The sequence below is a fragment of the Anolis sagrei genome, chromosome 9 (assembly GCF_037176765.1).
Source record: "Anolis sagrei isolate rAnoSag1 chromosome 9, rAnoSag1.mat, whole genome shotgun sequence".
Classification (NCBI taxonomy): domain Eukaryota; kingdom Metazoa; phylum Chordata; class Lepidosauria; order Squamata; family Dactyloidae; genus Anolis; species Anolis sagrei.
In genome coordinates, this window is record NC_090029.1 from 27,258,536 (window position 1) to 27,282,699 (window position 24,164).

The following is a 24,164-nucleotide window of genomic DNA, read 5'->3' on the forward strand; positions in this document are numbered from 1 at the left end:
ACTGGAAGAATGTAATATTAACTTTTGTCATGCTTGTAATGTAAGTAATTGTTGGCTGTGTTCTCTTTGGCACCTCCTCGTTCCATTGAATCTAAGTAATTGGGAACATAGCCATTGACTTCTAAGGCTTATACGCAAGCCTGAATTATGTGACACTCTGTTGAAAGCTTGTTCTCGGGGGACAGAATTCAATAGATGCCTAATCAGGGCGGGACCCTTCTGCATTGTGTTGTATAGTAGATACCCACAGAAATGTAATGGGCGGTGTTACACAAGTGTCACAGTTGAGGCCGATCAGCCACGTTTAAAGGCAAAACCTGACTAGGGTCCGATAGATCATACATGTAAACATGCCTATGGAATATGAGCATTAGGCTTCAAGCTAGCTGTGCCTTGTCAGAGCCCACAAGTACCATCTGAACATGAGGAAGAACTTCCTGACTGTGAGAGCCGTTCAGCAGTGGAACTCTCTGCCCCGGGGTGTGGTGGAGGCTCCTTCTTTGGAAGCTTTTAAACAGAGGCTGGACGGCCATCTGTCAGGGGTGCTTTGAATGCAATATTCCTGCTTCTTGTCAGGGGGTTGGACTGGATGGCCCATGAGGTCTCTTCCAACTCTTTGATTCTATGATTCTAAGTTGCGGCTATGGAAGTGAAATCGTAGTATAGTGATCCCTCACTTATCGTGGGTGTTATTATTTATTATTTTTTATTAACCATATTTATATAGCACCTTTCTCAGCCTGAAGGTGACTCAGGGCAGTTTACAAATGGCACAATTCAATGCCTACAAAACAAAGAACAATGAAAGCATTTAGCATAAATAACATTTGATAAAATAAAACCAATAAAAATATAAATCCACAGCGTCTCATTACTAAAATCGTTACCCAATCGCATTGTCCAGTTGTTCCGAAGATCAGAGTTTGTCTGCTACACTGCATTTGGGAAATCTTGATCAAAAAGCCAGGTTTTAACTTTTCTTCAAAATGTTAGGAGAGAGAGGACCGATCTGATATCCCTAGGGAAGGCTTTCCATAGCCAAGGGGCCACCGCTGAGAAGGCCGTGTCCCTCGTTCCCGCCAAGCAAATCTGTGAAGAAAGCGGGACCGAGAGCAGGGCCTCCCCAGAAGATCTTAGAGTTCTAGATGGTTCATAAGGAGAGATACATTCGGACAGGTAAGCTGGGCCAGAACCGATTGTGAAGATAGATGGGGCCTGGACCATTTAGGGCTTTATAGGTCATTACCTGCATCTTGAATTTGGCTCGGCAACTTATCGGCAGCCAATGAAGCTGCCAACAATGTATTGTCAAAGGCTTTCATGGCTGGAATCACAGAGCTGTTGTAGGTTTTTCGGGCTATATGGCCATGTTCTAGAGGTATTCTCTCCTGCATCTATGACAAGCATTGTGAGGTTGTGAGGTCATCCTCACAAGCTCACAACCTCTGAGGATGCTTGCCACAGATGTAGGTGAAACGTCAGGAGAGAATGCCTCTAGAACATGGCCATTTTGTTGCTTATTCGTTCAGTCACTTCTAACTCTTTGTGACCTCATGGACCATCCTATGCCAGAGCTCCCTGTCAGCCGTCACCACCCCCAGCCCTTTCAGAGTAAAGCCAGTCACTTCAAGTATACCATCCCTCCATCTTGCCCTTGGTCTGTCCCTCTTCTTTTTCCCTTCCATTTTCCCCAGCATCATTGTCTTCTCTAAGCTTTCCTTTCTTCTCATGATGTGGCCAAAATACTTCATCTTAGCCTCTACTATCCTTCCCTTCAATGAGCAGTTGGGTTTATTTCCTGAAGTATGGACTGCTTGGATCTTTTCGCATTCCAAGGCACTCTCAGTACTTTCCTCCAACAAAACAGTTCAAAAGCATCTCTCTTCCTTCACTCAGCCTACCCTAGGGTCCAGCTCTTACATCCGTAGGTGACGATGGGGAATGCCATTGCTTTAACTATGCGGATCTTTATTGCCAGTGTGATGTCTCCATTCTTCACTATTTTATCAAGATTGGACATTGCTCTCCTCCCAAGAAGGAAGCATATTCTGATTTCCTGGCTGCAGTCTGCATCTGGAGTAATCTTTGCGCCTAGAAATACAAAGTCTGTCACGGCCTCCACATTTTCTCCCTCTATTTCCCAGTTGTCAATCATTCTTGTTGCCATAATCTTGTTTTTTTTTATGTTTAGTTGCAACCCAGCTTTTGCGCTTTCTTCTTTCACCTTGATTAGAAGGCTCCTCAGCTCCTCCTCGCTTTCAGCCATCAAATTGGTATCATCATTTTATTGTTTTTATTTATTTTGATGTATAAACTGACTGTCTTAATTGTTATAATTGCTGTTTACATGTTTTATCCATTGTTATGTCTATGCTGGCATTGAATTGTGCCTTTGTAAGCCGCCCTGAGTCCCCCCTCGGGGGTTGAGAAGGGCGGGGTAGAAATGCACGAAATAAATAAATAAATAAATAAATAATAAAATCTCCATATTTAACGTTGTTAATGTTTCTTCCAGCAATTTTCACCCCAGCCTTGCTTTCGTCAAGCCCCACACATCACACCCCTGACAGATGGCCATCCAAGATCCAAGAAAGGAGCTTCCACCTGACTCTGAAGCAGAGTTCCCCTACTGAACAGCTTTTATAGCGGGCATGGGACAGCTTGGGCCTTCCAGGTGTTTTGGACTTCATAGAATCATAGAATCAAAGAGTTGGAAGAGACCTCATGGGCCATCCAGTCCAACCCCATTCTGCCAAGAAGCAGGAATATTGCATTCAAATCACCCCCGACAGATGGCCACCCAGCCTCTGTTTAAAAGCTTCCAAAGAAGGAGCCTCCACCACACTCCGGGGCAGAGTTCCACTGCTGAACGGCTCTCACAGTCAGGAAGTTCTTCCTCATGTTCAGATGGAATCTCCTCTCTTGTAGTTTGAAGCCATTGTTCCATTGCGTCCTAGTCTCCAAGGAAGCAGAAAACAAGCTTGCTCCCTCCTCCCTGTGGCTTCCCCTCACATATTTATGCATGGCTATCATATCTCCTCTCAGCCTTCTCTTCTTCAGGCTAAGCATGCCCAGCTCCTTAAGCCGCTCCTCATAGGGCTTGTTTTCCAGACCCTTGATCATTTTAGTCGCCCTCCTCTGGACACATTCCAGCTTGTCAATATATCTCTTGAATTGTGGTGCCCAGAATTGGACACAATATTCCAGGTGTGGTCTAACCAAAGCGGAATAGAGGGGTAGCATTACTTCCCTAGATCTAGACACTAGGCTCCTCTTGATGCAGGCCAAAATCCCATTGGCTTTTTTTGCCACCACATCACATTGTTGGCTCATGTTTAACTTGTTGTTCACGAGGACTCCAAGATCTTTTTCACACGTACTGCTCTCGAGCCAGGCATCGTCCCCCATTCAACTCCCACCATTCCTAACAGCCTCAGGTCCTTTTCTTTCCCCAACTGCATACAAGTTGAATAGCTTGGCTGAGAGTATACAACCCTGCCGTACACAGGGTTGTATATGTATTAGGCCTGTTTGATCAAGAAAAAAATTGTTTCTAAATTCGATTCGTAATTGGGGTGTTTTTTTGTTTCGATATTTAAAATATTTACAAAACTTTCCAAAAAAATGTTTTGTTATTTACGAAATTTCGTAAATATTTACAAAACATTTTTTAAACTCCATTTGCCTAGTATTTTAAATATCGAAATTTTTTCTTGATCAAACAGGCCTACCAACAGACCTCTGAGGATGCCTGCCATAGATGTGGGCAAAATGTCAGGAGAGAATGCTTCTGGATTGGTCATACATACAGCCCTGAAAAGTAAACTCACACAACCGGCCTCCCGCGCCATCCAATCGGCTCCGCCGGCTCCTGCGCCCTCCTCCTCCTCCTCCTCGGGTGAGCGTGCGCGCGCCATCCAATCGGCTCCGGCTTCTGCGCCCTCCTCCTCCTCCCAGCTGTGTTGCAGGAAGTGCTAGGAGGAGGAGTAGGAGGAGGAGGGCGCAGGAGCCCGAGCCGATTGGATGGCGCGCGCGCGCTCCGCTCACCTTTACAACCGGCCTCCGCTCCTGCTGTTAGCCCCGCGCGCCATCCGGCTCGGGCTCCTGCGCCCTCCTCCTCCTCCTCCTCCTCCTAGCACTTCCTGCAACACAGCTGGTAGGAGGAGGAGGAGGAGGAGGAGGGCGCAGGAGCCCGAGCCGATTGGATGGCGCGCGCGCGCGCTCCGCTCACCTTTACAACCGGCCTCCGCTCCTGCTGTTAGCCCCGCGCGCCATCCGGCTCGGGCTCCTGCGCCCTCCTCCTCCTCCTCCTCCTTCCTGCAACACAGCTGGTAGGAGGAGGAGGAGGAGGAGGAGGGCGCAGAAGCCCGAGCCGATTGGATGGCGCGCGCGCGCTCCGCTCACCTTTACAACCGGCCTCCGCTCCTGCTGTTAGCCCCGCGCGCCATCCGGCTCGGGCTCCTGCGCCCTCCTCCTCCTCCTCCTCCTCCTCCTAGCACTTCCTGCAACACAGCTGGTAGGAGGAGGAGGAGGAGGAGGGGGGCGCAGGAGCCCGAGCCGATTGGATGGCGCGCGGGTGAGCGCGCGCGCGCCATCCAATCGGCTCCTGCCACGGTGCACTCACTGCTGGGGTGCTTGGGAGCGCCGGATTGGCTCCCAGGCACCAGCACATGACCACAGCACTGAAGTCAGCACAGAAGCCGCCATTCCATTTACGAGACGAGCTGAAGCTCGTAAAAAAAATGGGGCTGCTGTTTCGATATTTTCAAACCCTTCCGGGTTTGAAAATATGTTTTGATATCGCGTCGGATATGCAAAAAAAAACGATTTAAATACGAAATAACGAATTAACGAAACAAAACCGACAGGCCTAATATGTATATGCATACATATTCCGTACCTTGGGAAGTCTGACTTGGCCACGGTAGTCCACGCTTTGGATACATCCCGCTTAGATTACTGCAAAGCTTTCTACGTGGGGTTGCTTCTGAAGACTGCCCGGAAGCTGCAGCTAGTCCAACGCTCGGCAGCCAGACTACTAACGGGTGCTGGGTACAGGGAGCACACCACTCCGCTGTTACACCAGCTCCACTGGCTGCCAATTAGCTTCCGAGCACAATTCAAAGTGCTGGTGTTAACCTATAAAGCCCTAAACGACTCCGGCCCTGTTTACCTCTCCGAACGTATTCTCCCCTATGAACCATCAAGATTACTAAGATCGTCTGGAGAGGCCCTGCTCTCGGTCCCACCGGCCTCACAAGCGCGCCTGGTGGGGACGAGGGACAGGGCATTCTCGGTGGTGGCTCCGCGACTCTGGAACTCTCTCCCACTGGAGGTCAGAACCGCCCCGTCTATCCTGACATTCAGGAAACAGGTGAAGACGTGGTTGTGGAGACAGGCTTTCGATGAATGAGACAGCACCCGAGGATTGTGGATGGAAGATGAGGTATATTTGTTTTTAATATGACGACTGACCACCATAGTTTTAAATATAGTTGTTATTTTAAATGTGTTATTGTAATTATGAACTATTATATTTTACTGATTGTATGTTTTTATGGTTGTAAACCGGGCTGAGTCCCTCTAAGACAGTGGTCCTCAACCTTCCTAATGCCGTGACCTCTTAGTACAGTTCCTCATGTTGTGGTGACCCCCAACCATAATGTTATTTTCGTTGCTACTTCATAACTGGAATTTTGCTACTGTTATGAATTGTAACGCAAATATCTGATATGCAGGATGTATATTCAGTCCCTGGACCAAATTTGGCACAAATACCCGATATGCCCAAAATTTGAATACTGGTGGGGTTGGGGGTGATTGATTTTGTCATTTGGTAATACTGGAGTTGCTGGGATTTATAGTTCACCTTAAATCAAAGAGCCTTCTGAACTCCATCAATGATGGAATTGAATCAAACATGGCACACAGAATTCCCATGACCAAGAGAAAATACTGGGAAGGCCTGGTGGACATTGACCTTGAGTTTTTGGAGTTGTAGTTCACCTACATCTAGAGAACACTTTGGACTCAAGCAATGATGGATATGGATCAAACTTGGCACAAATACTCAATATGCCCAAATGTGAACACTGGTAGAGTTTGGAGAAAATAGACCTTCACATTTGGGAGTTGTCATTGTTGGGATTTATAGTTCATCCACAATGACATAGTATTCTGAACCCCACCAACGATAGAATTGGACCAAAATTTCCACACAAAACCCCCATGACCAACAGAAAATAATACAATGTTTTCTGATGGTCTTTGGTGACCCCTCTGACACTCCCTCACGACCTCCACAGGGGTCCCGACCCCCAGGTTGAGAAACACTGCTCTAAGAGGTGAGAAGCTTGGTGTAGAAAACTTTGAAATAAATAAATAAATAAATGAAGCGCACAAAAAAAAAATGAAAAGGGAATTTTTGGGGGCCAGGAAAGAGGGAGGAATAAAAAAAGAGACCTTTGTTCATTTCTCCTTTCCCCCCTGATCCTTTCTATAACCTGGCAGGAGAGTCCTTCAAGAGGTTTGCCTTGCAGCACCTTGGAGGAGACTTGGAGACTTGGGAAGCAGTCTTGGTCAGCTCTTTTCTCGCGAGAGAGAGAGAGGAGGGGAAAAAAAGGAGCTGGAAGGGGGGAGAGAAGAAAGCAGTGGGCGAGGAAGGAGGGGAAAAGGAGGAGGGGAAAAGGAGGAGGAGAAGGCGGACGGAGGGAAAGACTGAGAGAGAGAGAGAGAGGGAAGGAAGGAAGAGAAGAAGCAGCAGCAGCAGCAGCAGCCCAGGCAGCTCTGGATGTGGTGGCCAAGCCCAGAGGAGCAGCTCTTCCCCAGACTCCAGTGGGTAGCCCTTCTCTCCTTTCTTGCTGGGACCCTCAAGTGTGGGTAGGATGAGCCTCTCCGTCTAACGGTCCCTTCTTCCCTTTCTCTCCTTACAGCTCAGCCGGGAAGAGAGGAAGGAAGGAAGGAGGAGGAGAAGAAGAAAGAGGCTGAGGAAGGGAAGGAAGGGGCCACCAGGGACCAGACGATGCTGCTGCGGCTGGCGCTCGGCTTGACGGCGCTGCTGCTTGCCTGCTCTTCCTCCTCCTCCTCCTCCTCTTCCACTTCCACGGGAGAAGGGGCCGTGGAGGGTCGCGTGGAGCTGACGCTGCCAAGCAAGGAGAGCAGCCCCAGCCGGGCCAGCCGGGCCAAGAGGAGGGGGCAAGTCGGGGGCGCCGTGGGACACGACGCGCTCAAAGGGTGAGTCTCCAAACAACCTGAGCCCGGAGCGGGATGCTGCAGCTCAAGCGGCCAAGGCGATTCCAGGCATCAGTCAGTGTCTAGAGCAGGCTAGGGGCCGACTTGGGCCCTTCAGGTGTTTTGGACTTCGACTCCCACCTTTCCTAACAGCCTCAGGCCCCTTCCTTTCCCCTCTCAGCCACTTTGACCAGGGACCACTTTGACCAGGGACCACTTTGATCAGAGACCTCTTGACCAGGGACCACTTTGACCAGGGACCACTTTGATCAGGGACCACTTTGACCAGGGACCACTTTGACCAGGGACCACTTTGACCAGGGACCATTTGACCAGGGACTTCTTAACTAGGGACCATTTGACCCGGGACCACTTTGACCAGGGACCTCTTGACCAGGGACCTCTTGACCAGGGACTTCTTAACTAGGGACCACTTTGACCAGGGACCTCTTGACCAGAGACCACTTTGATCAGAGACCTCTTGACCAAGGACCACTTTGACCAGGGACCACTTTGACCAGGGACCACTTTGACGAGGGACCATTTTGACCAGGGACCACTTTGACCAGGGACCACTTTGACCAGGGACCACTTTGACCAGGGACCACTTTGACCAGGGACCATTTTGACCAGGGACCATTTGACCAGGGACTTCTTAACTAGGGACCATTTGACCCGGGACCACTTTGACCAGGGACCTCTTGACCAGGGACTTCTTAACTAGGGACCACTTTGACCAGGGACCTCTTGACCAGGGACCACTTTGATCAGAGACCTCTTGACCAAGGACCACTTTGACCAGGGACCACTTTGACCAGGGACCACTTTGACCAGGGACCACTTTGACCAGGGACCTCTTTGATCAGGGAACACTTTGATCAGAGACCTCTTGACCAGGGACCACTTTGACCAGGGACCTCTTGCCCAGGGACCTCTTTGACCAGGGACCACTTTGACCAGGGACCTCTTTGATCAGGGACCACTTTGATCAGGGACCACTTTGATCAGAGACCTCTTGACCAGGGACCACTTTGACCAGGGACCACTTTGACCAGGGACCTCTTGACCAGGGACCTCTTTGACCAGGGACCACTTTGACCAGGGACCTCTTTGATCAGGGACCACTTTGATCAGAGACCTCTTGACCAGGGACCTCTTTACCAGGGACCTCTTGACCAGGGACCATTTGACCAGGGACCACTTTGACCAGGGACCTCTTTACCAGGGACCTCTTGACCAGGGACCATTTGACCAGGGACTTCTTGACCAGGGACTGCTTGACCAGGGACCACTTGACTAAGGACCACTTTGACCAGGGACCACTTTGACCAGGAACTGCTTGACCAGGGACCTCTTGATAGACCCACATATCACAGACGGGGCTCTTGGGGAATGTTTTTAATACGAGGAGGAGGCAGCACTGGACTGGATGGCCGGAGCTAGAATAATTCAGCATTAACCCCTCAAAGATACCTTGGGGAATGACTCCTTGCAGCATTAAATATGATATATTAGCATCTCTTGTGCTGTGGGGTGCCTCCAAGTTGTTTCTGGCTTGTGGTGATCCTCCAGCGAGCCTGTTGGAAGTTTGCCTTTGCTTTTCTCTGAAGCTGAGAGAGTGTGAGCTGGATTTCCATGGACAAGTGGAAGGATTCTTGCTTTAGTCTGGTGCCCAAAGCGTTGGCTTCCAGATGCATAAGGCAACAAGGGTAAAGGAGCCAGAGTTCAGAGCAGGTATTGTTTCCTGCTGAGTAACTCCAGAGCGGTTCCCAAATGTCAGGGATTAAGGGAGCGCAGGTCACATGCTTCTCAGGCAGAAAGACTCAGGTCCAAACTTCCTTTGAGCCAACCCCATCATTTAAGGCAGAATGAGGCAAGGGCTTCAAGTTAACAGGCTGAAAAGGGTTGCAAGAGCTGCGCCCCTCACTTTGCAGGCAGAGCTCTGCTGCACCCATTCAACGTCACGATGGGGGACTTTCTCCCATGGCTGGTGTTAGTTGGACTAAGTTTCGACTGCTATATTCCTGTTGTGTTTTGTACAAGAGCGCCCTGGGATCTATTAGGTTGGGCAGCCAAATATCTCAGGCATGTCTCTGTACCTAGATAAAAAGCGGCTTGATCATTTGTGGTGGTGGTGGTTGTCATCGTTGTGCGACTACCAGTCATTTCCAGCTTGTGCCAACCCCATCACGGGGCTTTTGTGGCAGGATTGTTGACAAGCTGGAATGTGACTCAAATGGTCAAGGGTCTCAAGAACAAGCCCTATGAGGAGCTGCTTAAAGAGCTGGGCATGTTTATCGTTTTGTTTATTTATGACATTTATATGCCACCCTTCTCACCCCGAAGGGGACTCAGAGAGGCTTACAAGATACACACACACACACACACACACACACACACAATATATTATATTATTAGCGTAGTACAATATCAGAAGGCTGAGAGGAGGCATGATGAGGGCTATGTATAAATATGTGAGGGGACAGTGCAGATGCATAGTGGGTGATTTGGGGAGAAATGGTCTGGAATCTGGATGAATGGAAGGCTGCTAAGACATACTACCTTCTCTTACTATTTGCATTGAGTCACCGTCCTGGCCTTGCAGTTGGATTTACACAGTCGGATTCTAAAACCAGCCAAGGCTACAAATACAGTCCTGGGGATGGAGGCATGTGTGTGCACATATATGTTCGTTTGTGTGTGCTTATGTGCCTAATCTGCTGGTGTGACCAGTGATATAAAATTATTTTAATACTTTTAGGTTATTATTATTATTATTATTATTATTATTATTATTATGGTAAAGGTAAAGGTTTTCCCCTGACATTAAGCCCAGTCGTGTCCAACTCTGGGAGTTGGTGCTCATCTCTGTTTCCAAACCGAAGAGCCGGCATTGTTTGTAGACACCTCCAAGGTCATGTGGCCGGCATGACTGAATAGAGTGCTGCTCCCTTACCGCCGGAGCAATACCTATTGATCTACTCACATTTGCATGTTTTTTAACTGTTTGGTTGGCAGAAGCTGGGACTAACAGCAGGAGCTCACTCTGCTCCCCTGATTCGAACGGGTGACCCTTTGGTCAGCAAGTTCAGCAGCTCAGTGGTTTAACCCACTGTGTCATCGGGGGCTCCAATAATAATAATAATAATAATAATAATAATAATAATAACAACAACAACAAAGTATGTTAAAAAAGAAAGTATGGATTGTTGATGTTGCAACCCCAGATCACAGCAGGACTGAAGAGAAACAACTGGAAAAGCTGACACGATATGAGGATTTAAAGATTGAACTGTAAAGACTTTGGCACAAGCCAGTCAAGGTGGTCCCAGTGGTGATTGGCACACTGGGTTCAGTGCCTAAAGACCTTGGTCTGTACTTAAACACAATCAGCATTGACAAAATTACCATCTGTCAGTTGCAAAAGGCCACCTTACTGGGATCTGCACACATTATAGGCCGATAGATCGCACAGTCCTAGACACTTGGGAAGTGTCCGACATGTCATCCAGTACAACAGCAAGCAGAGTGATCTTGTTTGCTGTGTACTAATCTTGTTGTTTTTCTAATAATAATAATAATAATTTATTTATAACCCACCACCTCTCTCCGAAGGGACTCAGGGCAGTTCAAAGAGATTCAGAAAAATGTATTAGACTTCCCAGATGTGTCACAGCCTTGATGCAACCCTAAGAGTACCAAGTTTCTACTTTTCTGTCTCTATGAAAACACCATTCTACAGTCCATGTTATGTAGGACAACGTCCACATGGATCGTGCCAGAACTCCAGTTTAGGAATGATTCTTACCCTCCATATTTATTCATTATCTTAGGATAGATTCTTTCCCCCTTTCAGAATATGTCTGGCATTACTTGCTGGAGCCAGCTGTCGATTTGTCTTTACCAGCGGATTTGGCATGGTGCATCTTGTTTGGTTAATTTTTCTCCTTGCTTCCTGCTGTGAACTCTCAAGCTGCAATCCTGTGCAGAAGTATTTGGGAACCGAGTCAAGTTAACTGGTTGGGCCTTTTTTCGGAGTAGACATGCATGTGATTGTGCTGTAACTTGGTTTGCATAGGGAGCATCTGGCCTTCAGGGACAGGTTGGATACGTTAACTTTGGGGAGCCGTGCAGCTTGTTTGTTTCATATTTGGAGCTGGGAAATCAGAAGTATTGACTTATGACAGTTTATTAGCAATGCCAGAAGTCAGAAGTTTGTTCCCGCAGAGCAACTGCAGGTGCTAATTATGACTTTTTGTGCAAATTTGACAAGCACACTCCAAGCGGAGCTGGCTGTTGCCTTGTCCTGAGTTGGCCTTTCTGCAGGGAGAAGAAGAGTGTGTGTGTGGAGGGGAAGGGAAGCGGGATTTTGAATGTATGTACTACATACATGAACTGAAAGCTGAGCGTCTGGCTAGACAAGAGTCCAGAGTACACAGGATACTTTTGTTTGATTATAGTTGTAAAAACTTGATTTTGCTACTTACGGTTTTGGTTCTAGTAAATATGTGGCTAGTTATTATATACTAGCTGTCTCCTGCCACACGCTGCTGTGGCCCAGTCTGTGTATATGCATTTTGTGTGTGTATATATTTGTGTATATGTGTGTGTGTGTGTGTGTGTATATATATATAGTTTTGCAAATGCATTGTAATGTATTTTTATTTTATTTTATTTTGGCTTTTTAAGTCCCTTCGGTTGTGTTTTTCAGTGTTTTTATGAGTGATGGTCATTCGTTGGCCTGATAGGTGTCTTGTGTCAAAATTTGGTGTCAATTCGCCCAGTGGTTGTTGAGTTATATTAATCCCACAAACGAACATTACATTTTTATTTATATAGACTAGCCATCCCCTGCCACACGTTCTGCAGCCCAGTCTGTGTATATGTGTTTTGTGTGTGTATATATTTGTGTATATGTGTATATATATGGTTTTGCAAATGCATTGTAATGTATTTTTATTTATTTATTGGCTTTTAAAGTCTTTTCTGCTGTGTTTTTCAGTGTTTTTATGAGTGATGGTCACTCGTTGGCCTGATAGGTGTATTGTGTCCAAATTTGGTGTCAATTCGCCCAGTGGTTCTTGAGTTATGTTAATCCCACAAACGAACATTACATTTTTATTTATATAGACTAGCCATCCCCTGCCACGCATTGCTGTGGCACAGTTTGTGTATATGTGTTTTGTGTGTATATACACATATACACATGTGTATATGTGTGTGTGTGTATATTTGTGTATATGTGTATATATGTGTGTTTGTGTATATATGTGGTTTTGCGCATGCGTTGCAATGTAATTTTTTTTGCTTTTTAAGTCCCTTCTGCTGTGCTTTTCACTGTTTTTTATGAGTGATGGTCACTCGTTGGCCTGAGAGATGTCTTGTGTCCAAATTTGGTGTCAATTCGCTGAGTAGGAAGGGCTTTCCACAGCCGAGGGGCCACCACTGAGAAGGCCCTGTCTTTCGTCCCCGCCAGGTGTACTTGTGATGCCAGCGGGACTGAGAGCAGGGCCTCCCCAGATGATCTTAATGTCCTAGCTGGTTCATAGGAGGAGATGCGTTCGGACAGGTAGATCGGGCCAGAACTGTTTAGGACTTTAAAGGCTAAAGCCAGCACTTTGAATTGTGCCCGGTAGCAAATTGGCAGCCAGTGGAGCTGGCGCAACAGAGGAGTTGTATGCTCCCTGAGTGCTGCTCCTGTTAGCATCCTGGCTGCCGATCGTTGGACCATTTGAAGCTTCCGAGCAGTCTTCAAAGGCAACCCCACAAAGAGAGTGTTGCAGTAATCTATACGGGATGTAACCAGAGCGTGGACTACCATGGCCAAGTCAGACTTTTATTATTATTAAAAATCAGCTGGTTTTCCCTGAAATAGGCAGTAAGAATGCCTAAAGCTTCAGAAAGCTTCTGTTCAATCATTTCAAAGCTCTCTGCATGGGTAGTGATGGCACGATTGTCAGCATAGATCAGTGGTTCTCAATCTTGCTTAATGCAGTTCCATATGTTGTGGTGACCCCCAACCATAGTATTGTTTTTGTTGTTACTTGATACCTGTCATTTTACTACTGCTATAAATCATAATGTAAATATCCGATATGCAGGATGTACTTTCATTCACTGGACTAAATTGAGCACAAATACCCAATATGCCCAAATGTGAATGCTAGTGGGGTTGGGGGGAGGATTGATTTTGTAATTTGGGAGTTGTCGTTGCTAGGATTTGTAGTCCACCTACAATCAAAGAGCATTCTGAACTCCACCAGCGATGGATTTAAACTGAACTTGGCACACAGAACTCCCATGACCAACAGAAAACACTGGAAGGGTTCTGTGAGTTTGGGAGTTGTAGTTCACCTATATCCAGAGGAGTGCTGTGGATTCATGCAGTGATGGATCTGGACCAAACTTGGCACGAATACTCAATATGCCCAAATGTGAACACTGGTGGAGTCTGGGGAAAATAGACCTTGGGATTTGGGATTTGTAGTTGTTGTGATTTATAGTTCACCTACAATCAAAGAGCATTCTGAACTTGACCAACAATAGAATTGGGTCAAACTTCCCACACAGAATCCCAATGACCAACAGAAAAATACTATGTTTTCTGATGGTCTTTGGCGACCCCTTTGACACCCTCTCATGACCCCCTCAGGGGTCCCGACCCCCAGGTTGAGAAACATTGGCATAGATGAAACTCTCTGTCCTTTCTGGTAGCGGCTGATCATTTGTATAAATGTTAAACATTGATGGAGCAAGCACACTCCCCTGAGGCAGGCCGTTCTTCTCTTTCATTTGAATTCTGGAACTATTTTTCCCCCTTTGCAATTCTTTTAGATCAGAACTTTCAGCCCATTGAGTTCAATGGCCTCCTCAAATACTCATGAAACCCCTACTTTGCACAGACAGACTCATTTGCAGATATCATTTTCCTGTTGACAGATGGCTGCCTTTCCCCCATATCATGGAACAAAAATACTGTATTTCTATCTCTACTTCTGAGCAAAAAAATCTTCTACTTCTGTCACTGATAGGCAATGAGAGCAGGGTTTCTCTGCCAGTGCGGACTGCCCTTTTCCCATGTTGAGCTTTGGGCGGAACCTGGAAGAGAAGCAGTTTAAATAGATATGGAACCACTGCGATTTGGGAGGTTCCCTCATGGTGCTTGTCAGAACTTTGGCAAAAGAAAGCTACCTTCAGTTCACATTAACAGTGTTTTATCTTTTTTTGTAAGCACAACTGAGACAAAACCAAGCCAGGAAAGTTTTAGTATTGGTTGTGGCTATTTAGATTGCAAGGACCCGGCAAAACTACCATCCTTAACTACAGTAAGAAGGGATGTTTGAAAACTTGTTTGAATGGGATTTAATGGCATTATAGATAAAATGTTTAATCATAGAATCCTAGAGTTGGAAGAGACTTCGTGGGCCATCATCCAGTCCAACTCCTTTCTGCCAAGAAGCAGGAATATTGCATTCAAAGCACCCCAGACAGATGGCCATCCAGCCTCTGTTTAAAAGCTTCCAAAGAAGGAGCCTCTACCACACTCCTGGGCAGCGAGTTCCACTGCTGAACAGCTCTCACAATCAGGAAGTTCCTCCTAATGTTCAGATGGAATCTCCTCTCTTGTAGGTTGAAGCCATTGTTCCGTGTCCTAGTCTCCAGGGAAGCAGAAAACAAGCTTGCTCCCTCCTCCCTGTGACTTCCTCTCACATATTTATACATGGCTATCATGTCTCATCTCAACCTTCTCTTCTGCAGGCTAAACATACCCAGCTCTTTAAGCCGCTCCTCATAGAGCAGTGTTTCTCAACCTGGAGGTCGGGACCCCTGCAGGGGTCGCAAGGGGTCACCAAAGACAACAACAACAAAAATCCTACCTTTCCAGCCAAAAGCAGGCCCACACTTCCCATTGAAATACTAATAAGTTTGTATTTGGTAAAATTGTTCTTCATTTTAATTATTGTATTGTTTTAAAGTGGGTTGTTTTTTTGTTTGTTTTTTTTGCACTACAAATAAAATATGTGCAGTGTGCATAGGAATTTGTATTTTTTTTCAAATTATAATCCAGCCCTCCAACAGTTTGAAGGACTGTGACCTGGCCCTCTGTTCAAAAAGTTTGAGGACCCCTGATCAAGATGATGCAAAACCATTTTAACCAATTGCATTTTAGACCTCTTCCACACAGATCCCACATTTTCTGCTTTGAACTTGGATATATGACAGTGTGGATTCAAATAACCCAGTTCAAATCAGGTATTGTGGGATTTTCTGCCTCGAGATTCTGGGGGGCCTTCCACACTGGATTATTGGAGTCCACACTGCCATATAATCCAGTTCAATGTGGATTGTATACATGTGGAAGGGGCCTTAATTAGAAAAGCAACTTGGAAACCTTCAAGACAGTGACCTAAATTCAATTACTAGCCGCTGTTAGTGTAAACCAGTGTTTCTCAACCTGGGGGTCGGGTGCCCTGTGGGGGTCGCAAGGGGGTGTCAGAGGGGTCGCTGAAGACTATCAGAAAATACAGTATTTTCTGTTGATCATGGGGGCTCTGTGTGAGAAGTTTGGCTCAGTTCTATCATTGGTGGGGTTCAGAATGCTCTTTGTAGATAAACTATAAACTCCAGCAGCCACAACTCCCAAATGTCAAAGTCTATTGTCCCCAAACTCCACCAGTTTTCACATTTGGGCATATTGGGCACATTTTGGGCACATTTGGGATATGATATGATAACCATGTATAAATATGTGAGAGGAAGCCACAGGGAGGAGGGACCAAGCTTGTTTTCTGCTTCCTTGGAGACTAGGATGCGGAACAATGGCTTCAAACTACAAGAAAGGAGATTCCATCTGAACATGAGGAAGAACTTCCTGACTGTGACAGCCGTTCAGCAGTGGAACTACTCTGCCCCGGAGTGTGGTGGAGGCTCCTTCTTTGGAAGCTTTTAAACATAGGCTGGATGGCCATCTGTCAGGGGTGATTTGAATGCAATATTCCTGCTTCTTGGCAAAATGGGGTTGGACTGGATGGCCCATGAGATCTCTTCCAACTCTTTGATTCTATGATTCTATATTGAGTATTGGTGCCGAGTTTGGTCCTGATCCGTCACTGTTTGAGTCCACAGTGCTCTCTGGATATAAATGAACTACAGCTCCCAAACTTAAGGTCAATGCCCACCAAACCCTTTCAGTATTTTCTGTTGATCATGGAAGTTCTGTGTGCCAAGTATGTTTCAATTCCATCATTGGTGGAGTTCAGAATGTTCTTTGATTGTAGGTGAACTATAAATCCCAGCAAACTACAACTCCCAAATGACAAAATCAACTCCTCCCCCAAACCCCACCAGTATTCCAATTTGGGCGTATTGGATATTTGTGCCAGTGAATGAATATACATCCTGAATATCTGATATTTGCATTACGATTAATAACAGTTGCAAACTTACAGTTATGAAGTAACAACGAAAATAATTTTATGCCCGGGGATCGCCAGAACATGAGGAACTGTATTAAGGGTTTGCAGCATTAAGAAGGTTGAGAACCACTGGTGTAAACATATTGAATTAGCAGGATTTACAATTATGCTGGGGAAAGTGGAAGGCAAAAGGAAGAGGGGCCGACCAAGGGCAAGATGGATGGATGGCATCCTTGAAGTGACTGGACTGACCTTGAAGGAGCTGGGGGTGGGGACGGCCGACAGGGAGCTCTAGCGTGGACTGGTCCATGAGGTCACGAAGAGTCGGAGACGACTGAACGAATGAACAACAACAACCATTCGCAATGGATCTTCCATTGGGACTAGCAGCTCGATGTAGGCCCCAAAGAATCAAAACAAAGACAAAATAATAGAGGTTGCCATTCAACCAGATATGACCACTCCAGCATCTCACTATGGGAGAAAGTTTGAAGGATGTACTTGATTCCTCTGTGCTTTGGCAGGATGGGAAGGGAGGGTTCAAGTTCTGTAAGAAGAGGGATACACTTTTTTTTTCTTTTTCCCTGACTTTTCATTCTTCTCCGGAGTAGAAATATATTCCGAGACCTAAGAATTACAGTATAAATCATTAGCAGATGCTGGGAGACTTTTGTTTTCATGTAACTGTAGTTTGGAGAGAAAGAGTGCCGGGCGGGGAGAGGAGAGCAGCAAAGCCTCCCTCTGTTTTGGGAACATTTCCTGGGCTGACTTTTCAGGCTTATGTGCAGAAGAGTCTCTCGAAACATTTGAAGAGGAATTAAACACTCACATCTCTTTTTGGTGGCTTTAAACCACATTACCTTATGTAGAGTAGAAGGACTTCATGGGTTGAAGGAAATCTGAATAATGGGGTTTTTTTTTGGTTGTGTCAGGAGCGACCTGAGAAACTGCAAGTTGCTTCTGGTGTGAGAGAATTGGCCGTCTGCAAGGACGTTGCCCAGGAGATGCCAGGATGTTTTTTTTATGTTTTATCATCCTTGTGGGAGGCTTCTCTCATGTCCCTGCATGAGGAGCTGGAGCTGATAGAGGGAGCTCATCTGCCTCTCCCCAGATTCGAGGAGAGACTAATGGGGTAAAGAGCAGTATTTGGAAATCCATCCCTGCTACAAAGGGATGAGTTACAGTCATGGTTCCAACCCTAGTTAGTTACAGACCCCCATCTACACTGCCATATAAAATCCAGATTATCTGCTTTGAGTTGAAGTATAAGGCAGTGTAGACTAATATAATCCAGTTCAAAGAAGATAATGTGGTTTATCTGCTTTGATAATCTGAAGACCAACAGGTTGCAGGTTCAAATCCGGAGAGAGCGTGGATGAGCTCCCTCTATCAGCTCCAGCTCCTCACGCGGGGACGTGAGAGAAACCTCCCACAAGGACATTAAAACATCACAACATCCAGGCGTCCTCTGGGCAACGTCCTTCCAGACTGCCAGTTCTCTCACACCAGAAGTGACTTGCAGTTTCCCAAGTCCCTCCTGACATGACCAAAACAAAATCTGGGATATATGACCATGTAAACAACCTGATCCAAAGTGCAATAAAAGTGTGGACTCATAATTCATAATTGGCATGATCTCTGTTGCTAACAGACCAGAGACAACCAGGTTATCAGTCTAACAGCTGAGAACAAAATTGCCTTGCATAAGTACATGTGAATATATACCACTAAAGAGAAGATTTTACTCAAATGAGTTTTCGGCTCTTCTCTGGTTGTGATTTTCAAAGGTTTGTGAATGCCATTTTTCTCCATAGGGCTATGGAGTATTCTGGTTTTCCAAAAGGTTATGATCTCTAAAAGGTCATGCCTTTCCAAAAGTTGGAAAGTTGCACTGTTAGTTAATGCATTTCAGCTTCACTTATTCAGATCATTAATTAATCATAATCTGGAACATGTTAAATCAGGCTTCAGCGCTCTAGGGTTGCATATACACTGCAGAATCAATGCGGTTTGACACCAATTTCACTGCAATGAGGTGCCAGCACTCCTTAGAAGAGAAGGCTAAAGGCCTTGCAAAACTACAACTCCCAGGATTTCATAGCATTGAGCCACAACAGTTTTAACTTACTGTATTGTATATGTATGTTTTGGTATGCAGCTTTCCCTTACTCTATGTTTCTTGCTGTTGTGGGAGTGGCTGCAGACCACATGATCAGATCTGGGACTTCTCTGAGCTCAGACTCCATTTTAGAACACAGGGATGCTTTACACCAGGGATGGGCAAACTTTGTCCCTGTGTTTCTTTCAGTACCCAAAAACATGCACTGTAACGAACATAGGAATATGGAACAACTGGATGATGAGATTGGGCAACATTTTAACTAAGAAACAGAAATGATTTATGACTTATTTATCTTGTTATGATTTTATATTATACTAGCCGTTCCCTGCCACACGTTGCTATGGCCCAGTCTGTGTATATGTTTTGTGTGTGTGTATATATATCTGTGTATATATGTGTGTTTGCATATATATATATGTGTGTGTGTGTGTGTGTGTATGTGTCTGTGTATATATTTGTGTATTTGTGTGTCTATATGTGTACATGCATATTGTGTATATGTGTGTATATATTTGTGTATATATGTTTACTTATATATGTGTGTGTGTGCTTGTGTATAGGTATATATATGTGTGTATATGTATTTGTGTGTGTTTGCACATATATATGTGTGTGTGTGTGTGTATGAATGTGTGCATGTGCATATGTATATGAGTGTATGTGTGTATTTTTGAGTTTTTAAGTCTGTTCCACTGGGGTTTTGTGTGTGTGTGTGTGTTTATGGGTGATGGACACTCGTTGGACTGTTAGGTGTGCTGTGTCCAAATTTTGTGTCAATTCGTCCAGTCTTTTTTGAGTTCTGTGAATATCACAAACGTACATTACATTTTTATTTATATAAATGTTAATGTTTTTAAATGTCTTAAATATTTTTATGGTGTTGTTGGGCCTTTGTAAACCCCCTTGAGTCGCCTGTGAGCTGAGAAGGGCAGTATACAAATATTGTAAATAAATAAACAATAACTTCTACAGTGTAGCTATGCAATGTGTTGCTCATTAACACACCATGTTACTTGTTGCACTGCTTGTTACTACAACATGACTTGCTGTTACATTTTGTTTGGGAGGGAAAAAAGAATTGTTAAGATAATAACCATTTTTAAACAACTTCCTGTCCAAATGCCCCTTAAATAACAGTAACTCTTGAAAAGAACAAGAAACAGTCTTACCCAATCAATGCAACATTGCTTTCAGTTGTTGGGTTCCTTTTAAAATGTAACTTTATTGTATCACAATTAAACCTTCACTTTGTGAAATTGTAGGCCCCAGACCTCATCTACACTGCCATACAATCTAGTTTTTAAATGCCGATTAAATGCATTGCATTGGATAATATGGCAATGGTAACAACAACAACAACAACAACAACACAGTACTATAGACTGACAGAGTTTTGGAGCACAATATTCCTAACCTCATAATCGTGTTAAAAAACCAAGTATGGATCATCGATATTGCAATCCCAGGTGACAGCAGGATTGAAGAGAAATAACTGGAAAAGTTGACACAATACAAGGATTTAAAGATCGAACTGCAAAGTCAGTCAAGGGGATCCCAGTGGTGATTGGCACATTGGGTGCAGTGCCTAAAGACCTTGGCCTGCACTTAAAAACAATCAGCACTGAAAAAATTATTATCTGCCAGCTGCAGAAGGTCACCTTACTGGGATCTGCACCCATTATTTGCCGATACATCACACAGTCCTAGACACTTGGGAAGTGTCTGACATGTGATCCAATACAACAGCCAGCAGAGTGATCTTGTTTGCTGTGTACTAATCTTGTTATGTTTCAAATAATATACTTTATTTATATTCTGCTTTTATCTCCCCGGTGGGACCCAGAGCATATTGCTATACACATATGAGGCAAACATTCAAAGCCTTTTACACATGGTGAACAATGACATACAACACAGACAAAGGTAAAGGCCTTCCCCTTTTTTCCATCTCTGGCGTCTGGAGGCAACGCTCAACTCCGGCCATGAGAGGTGCTCTTGTTACATTTTTCCATGCTGAGGAGCCTGTTGTCCTTAGACATCTCTGATTGTGTTGCCACATTTCTGCATATCAGCATGGGATACCATTTTACCTTCCTGCCAAAGCAGTACCTAATGATCTACTCGCATTGCTTGCTTTGGAACTGCTAGGTAGACAGAAGCTAGGGCTGACAGTCAGGAGCTCACTCCAATTCACGGCTTCAAACTGCCAACCTTCCGGTCAGCAACTTTCCTGCAGCTAGCGATTTAACCCGCTGTGCTACCGTGGCCTTTCATGTAGACTCATATAATCCATATATAGGACCCCTCGGTGGCGCATTGGGTGCTGTGCTGGCATGGCTGTGCCAGGAGATTTGAATTTCTTTTCTTGCACTGTTAGTTTGCATGAATCTATTCAAGCTATGCTTTTTTGCAATTGGGTAGCTTCCCCCAGATTGTAACCATAAGCCAACAAGCTATCAATCACCATTAGAGCCTTTAGATCTGCACCTTTCCCCAGGTTTGGAGGGAAAGGGGGACTTTTAGTTCAGTCTCACAGTTTGGAGCCCTACAGAAGGATGTGTGGGCTTTTCTCTACCCCACCTGTAAAAAGCTTTGCTTCTTACAGCTCTGCCGGGGTCAAAGATATAGATTTACAGTCAGGGGAAAAAGGAAAACTTTGTTGCTTACTTTGAGCCTCTACAGAACTTTGCGTTGTGAAACCCATCGGACCCTTTAGCTGAGGCACCCCGGCGTCCCGTTGGGCATACAGAAAGCACATCCTGTAAACAGACATTATCATAGGCCCAGTGCGCTGTCAGGACTGCTTACTGAAAGGTCGGCGGTTTGAATCCGGTGAGCGGGGTGAGCTCCCATCTGTCAGCTCCAGCTTCTCATGTGGGAACATGAAACCTCCCACAGGATGGTAAAACATCCAGGCTTCCCTTGGGCAACGTCCTTGCAGACGGCCAATTCTCTCACACCAGAAGCGACTTGCAGTTTCTCAAGTCGCTCCTGACACGAAAAAAAGACTCCTATAATCCACTTCAAAGCAGTCCATCTCATTTCTGAAACTGGATTATATGGCAGTGTAGATCCAGCCTCAGTCTTCAGAGCAGCAGGAAAAAAGACTCCCCCCGCCCCCCGCCCTCAGTGTGGCTATACAGAAATACCCAGCATAAATAGCATCATACTTTATCTAGGAGCAAAGCAAAAATAGTACCAATTCCAGTGGTTTAATATCTTGGACCTCCCCATTTTATTTTTTGAAATACAAATCTTTATAATGCCTCAAAAGTCTTAAACTTCATTTAACTTAAGAAAAGAGATTACACATTGCGCTTCTCTGCTGCCAGGATCTTGTCCTGATGTTTCCGACAGACGAAATGTGGCTTGAGGTCCACTTCTCTCCTTTCACTTCTGTGGGAAGATTGGGAAGGGCGGTCCTCTCGCTTCTGTGGTTGAAATGCCACTTGTTTTCTTAAGGGCTGGACTCTTCAATATCTCAGTGGTGTCCTTTAATATCCCCATTTATAATTAAGGCTTATGGGTTTCTTCATTTCCAACCAATATTTACCACTAAATGCCGGCTGTAGAAAGTCAGGCTTACCATACTGGTAAATATTGGTTTAGCCTGGAAAAAAGAAAAAGAAAAACCCAAATGCTTGTTCATGCTGCTTCTGGTGAGTCAGTGGGTCAGTCCCTTCAAATCCCTCCAGGTGGTTCAGGTGGTCATAGGGGTTCTGTGTGCCAAGTTTGGTCCAGATCCACCTTCAAAGAATGGTCACATTACCTTTATTTAAAACCCACCGACCAATGGTGGGGCTGCAGACCATATTTTCGTTCTTGCAGACGACTCGTGGTCCACGGACCACAGGTTGGGAACTAGTGACTAGACAGAGGAGGTTGGGCATTAAAAGTAAAGGTAAAGGTTTCCATTGACATTAAGTCTAGTTGTGTCAGATTCTGGAGGTGGTGCTCATCTCCATTTCTAAGCTGAAGAGCCGGCGTTGTCCGTAGACACCTCCAAGGTCATGTGGCCAGCATGATTGCATGGCGCGCCATTATCTTCCCACAGAAGCTGTATCTTATTGATGTACTCACATTTGCATGTTTTCTAACTGCTAGGTTGGCAGAAGCTGGAGTATTAAGAATCTTTGTAAAAAGAAATTCGGTTTTCGAAAATTTTTATTATTTATTTATTTACTTTATTTATATACCACTGTTCTCAGCCCGGGGGCGACTCACAGCGGTGTACAACATGGGAACAGCAAAATTCAAGACAGAGTATAACAACAATTCACAATCCAGCATTATACAAAAACATAATCATTACTACAAAAACCATTCAGCGTCGTCTCATCGTCCAATCCACAATCCAATATCATTTTCTGTTGTTCCGTTCCTATAGTCATTACCAATCATTGCACTTCTTATTCGAACGCCTTCTTGAACAACCAAGTCTTTAATTTCCTGCGGAATATCATCAGGGAAGGAGCCAGTCTAATGTCCACAGGAAGGGTGTTCCACAGCCGAGGAGCCACCACCGAGAAGGCCCTATCTCTCGTCCCCGCCAGCCGTGCTTGTGAAGCAGGCAGGATCGAGAGCAGGGCCTCCCCGGAAGATCTCAAAGTCCTAGTGGGCTCATAGGCCGAGATGCGGTCGAATAGGTATCTTGGGCCGGAACCGTTTAGGGCTTTATAGGCCAACGCCAGCACCTTGAATTGAGCCCGGTAGCAAATCGGCAGCCAGTGGAGCTGGTACAACAAGGGGGTTGTATGCTCCCTGTGTCCCGCTCCTGTTAGTATCATGGCTGCCGCACGTTGGACCAATTGAAGCTTCCGGGCTGTCTTCAAGGGCAACCCCACGTAGAGAGCATTGCAGTAGTCTAAACGGGATGTAACCCGTTTTATGAATGGAGGCATGCCTGTATAAGCTACTAGCATTTTCTTCAATAGTGCCTGTGTCATTTTTATGACAAAGAATATGTAACAATTGAAATCCACAAGCATGTGGACAATTTCAACAGAAAGGAGGAGACCTTGAAAATGAACAAAATCTGGCTACCAATATTAAAAAAAACTCTAAAATTACAACAGCAAAACAGCAGAGAGGAAACAACCAGGCACATCTTAACACCTCTCAACAAAAGATTCCCCCAGGCTCAGGCAGGCCTTCAAATGCTAATGAAGGTGGTCAGTTGAAACATTCACACCCAGCTCCAGCAGAGAAGAGCTCTTTGCCCCACCCCAGTCATTCCACAGATATATAAACCCATTTTCCTATTTCCAACAGACTTCACTACCTCTGAGGATGCTTGCCATAGATGCAGGCGAAACGTCAGGAGAAAATGCCTCTAGAACATGGCCATATAGCCCGAAAAATCCCACAAGAACCTAGTGATTCCAGCCATAAAAGCC

At 45.4% G+C, this 24,164-nt stretch overlaps 1 protein-coding gene across 2 annotated transcripts in view; it reads left to right on the top strand.

Annotated features, from left to right (window-relative positions):
- The first annotated feature begins 6,638 nt into the window (after window positions 1-6,638).
- The window catches only part of FBN1 (fibrillin 1), a 264,999-nt gene continuing 247,473 nt past the window's right edge, over window positions 6,639-24,164 (top strand). The window contains exons 1-2 of one of the 2 annotated variants that reach the window (XM_067471401.1): window positions 6,639-6,834; window positions 6,933-7,233. In XM_067471401.1, the coding sequence (XP_067327502.1) occupies window positions 7,022-7,233 (212 nt within the window). In that variant the 5' untranslated portion in view covers window positions 6,639-6,834; window positions 6,933-7,021. The remainder of the gene's footprint in view (window positions 6,835-6,932; window positions 7,234-24,164) is intronic. The other variant, XM_067471402.1, reaches the window with a different exon arrangement.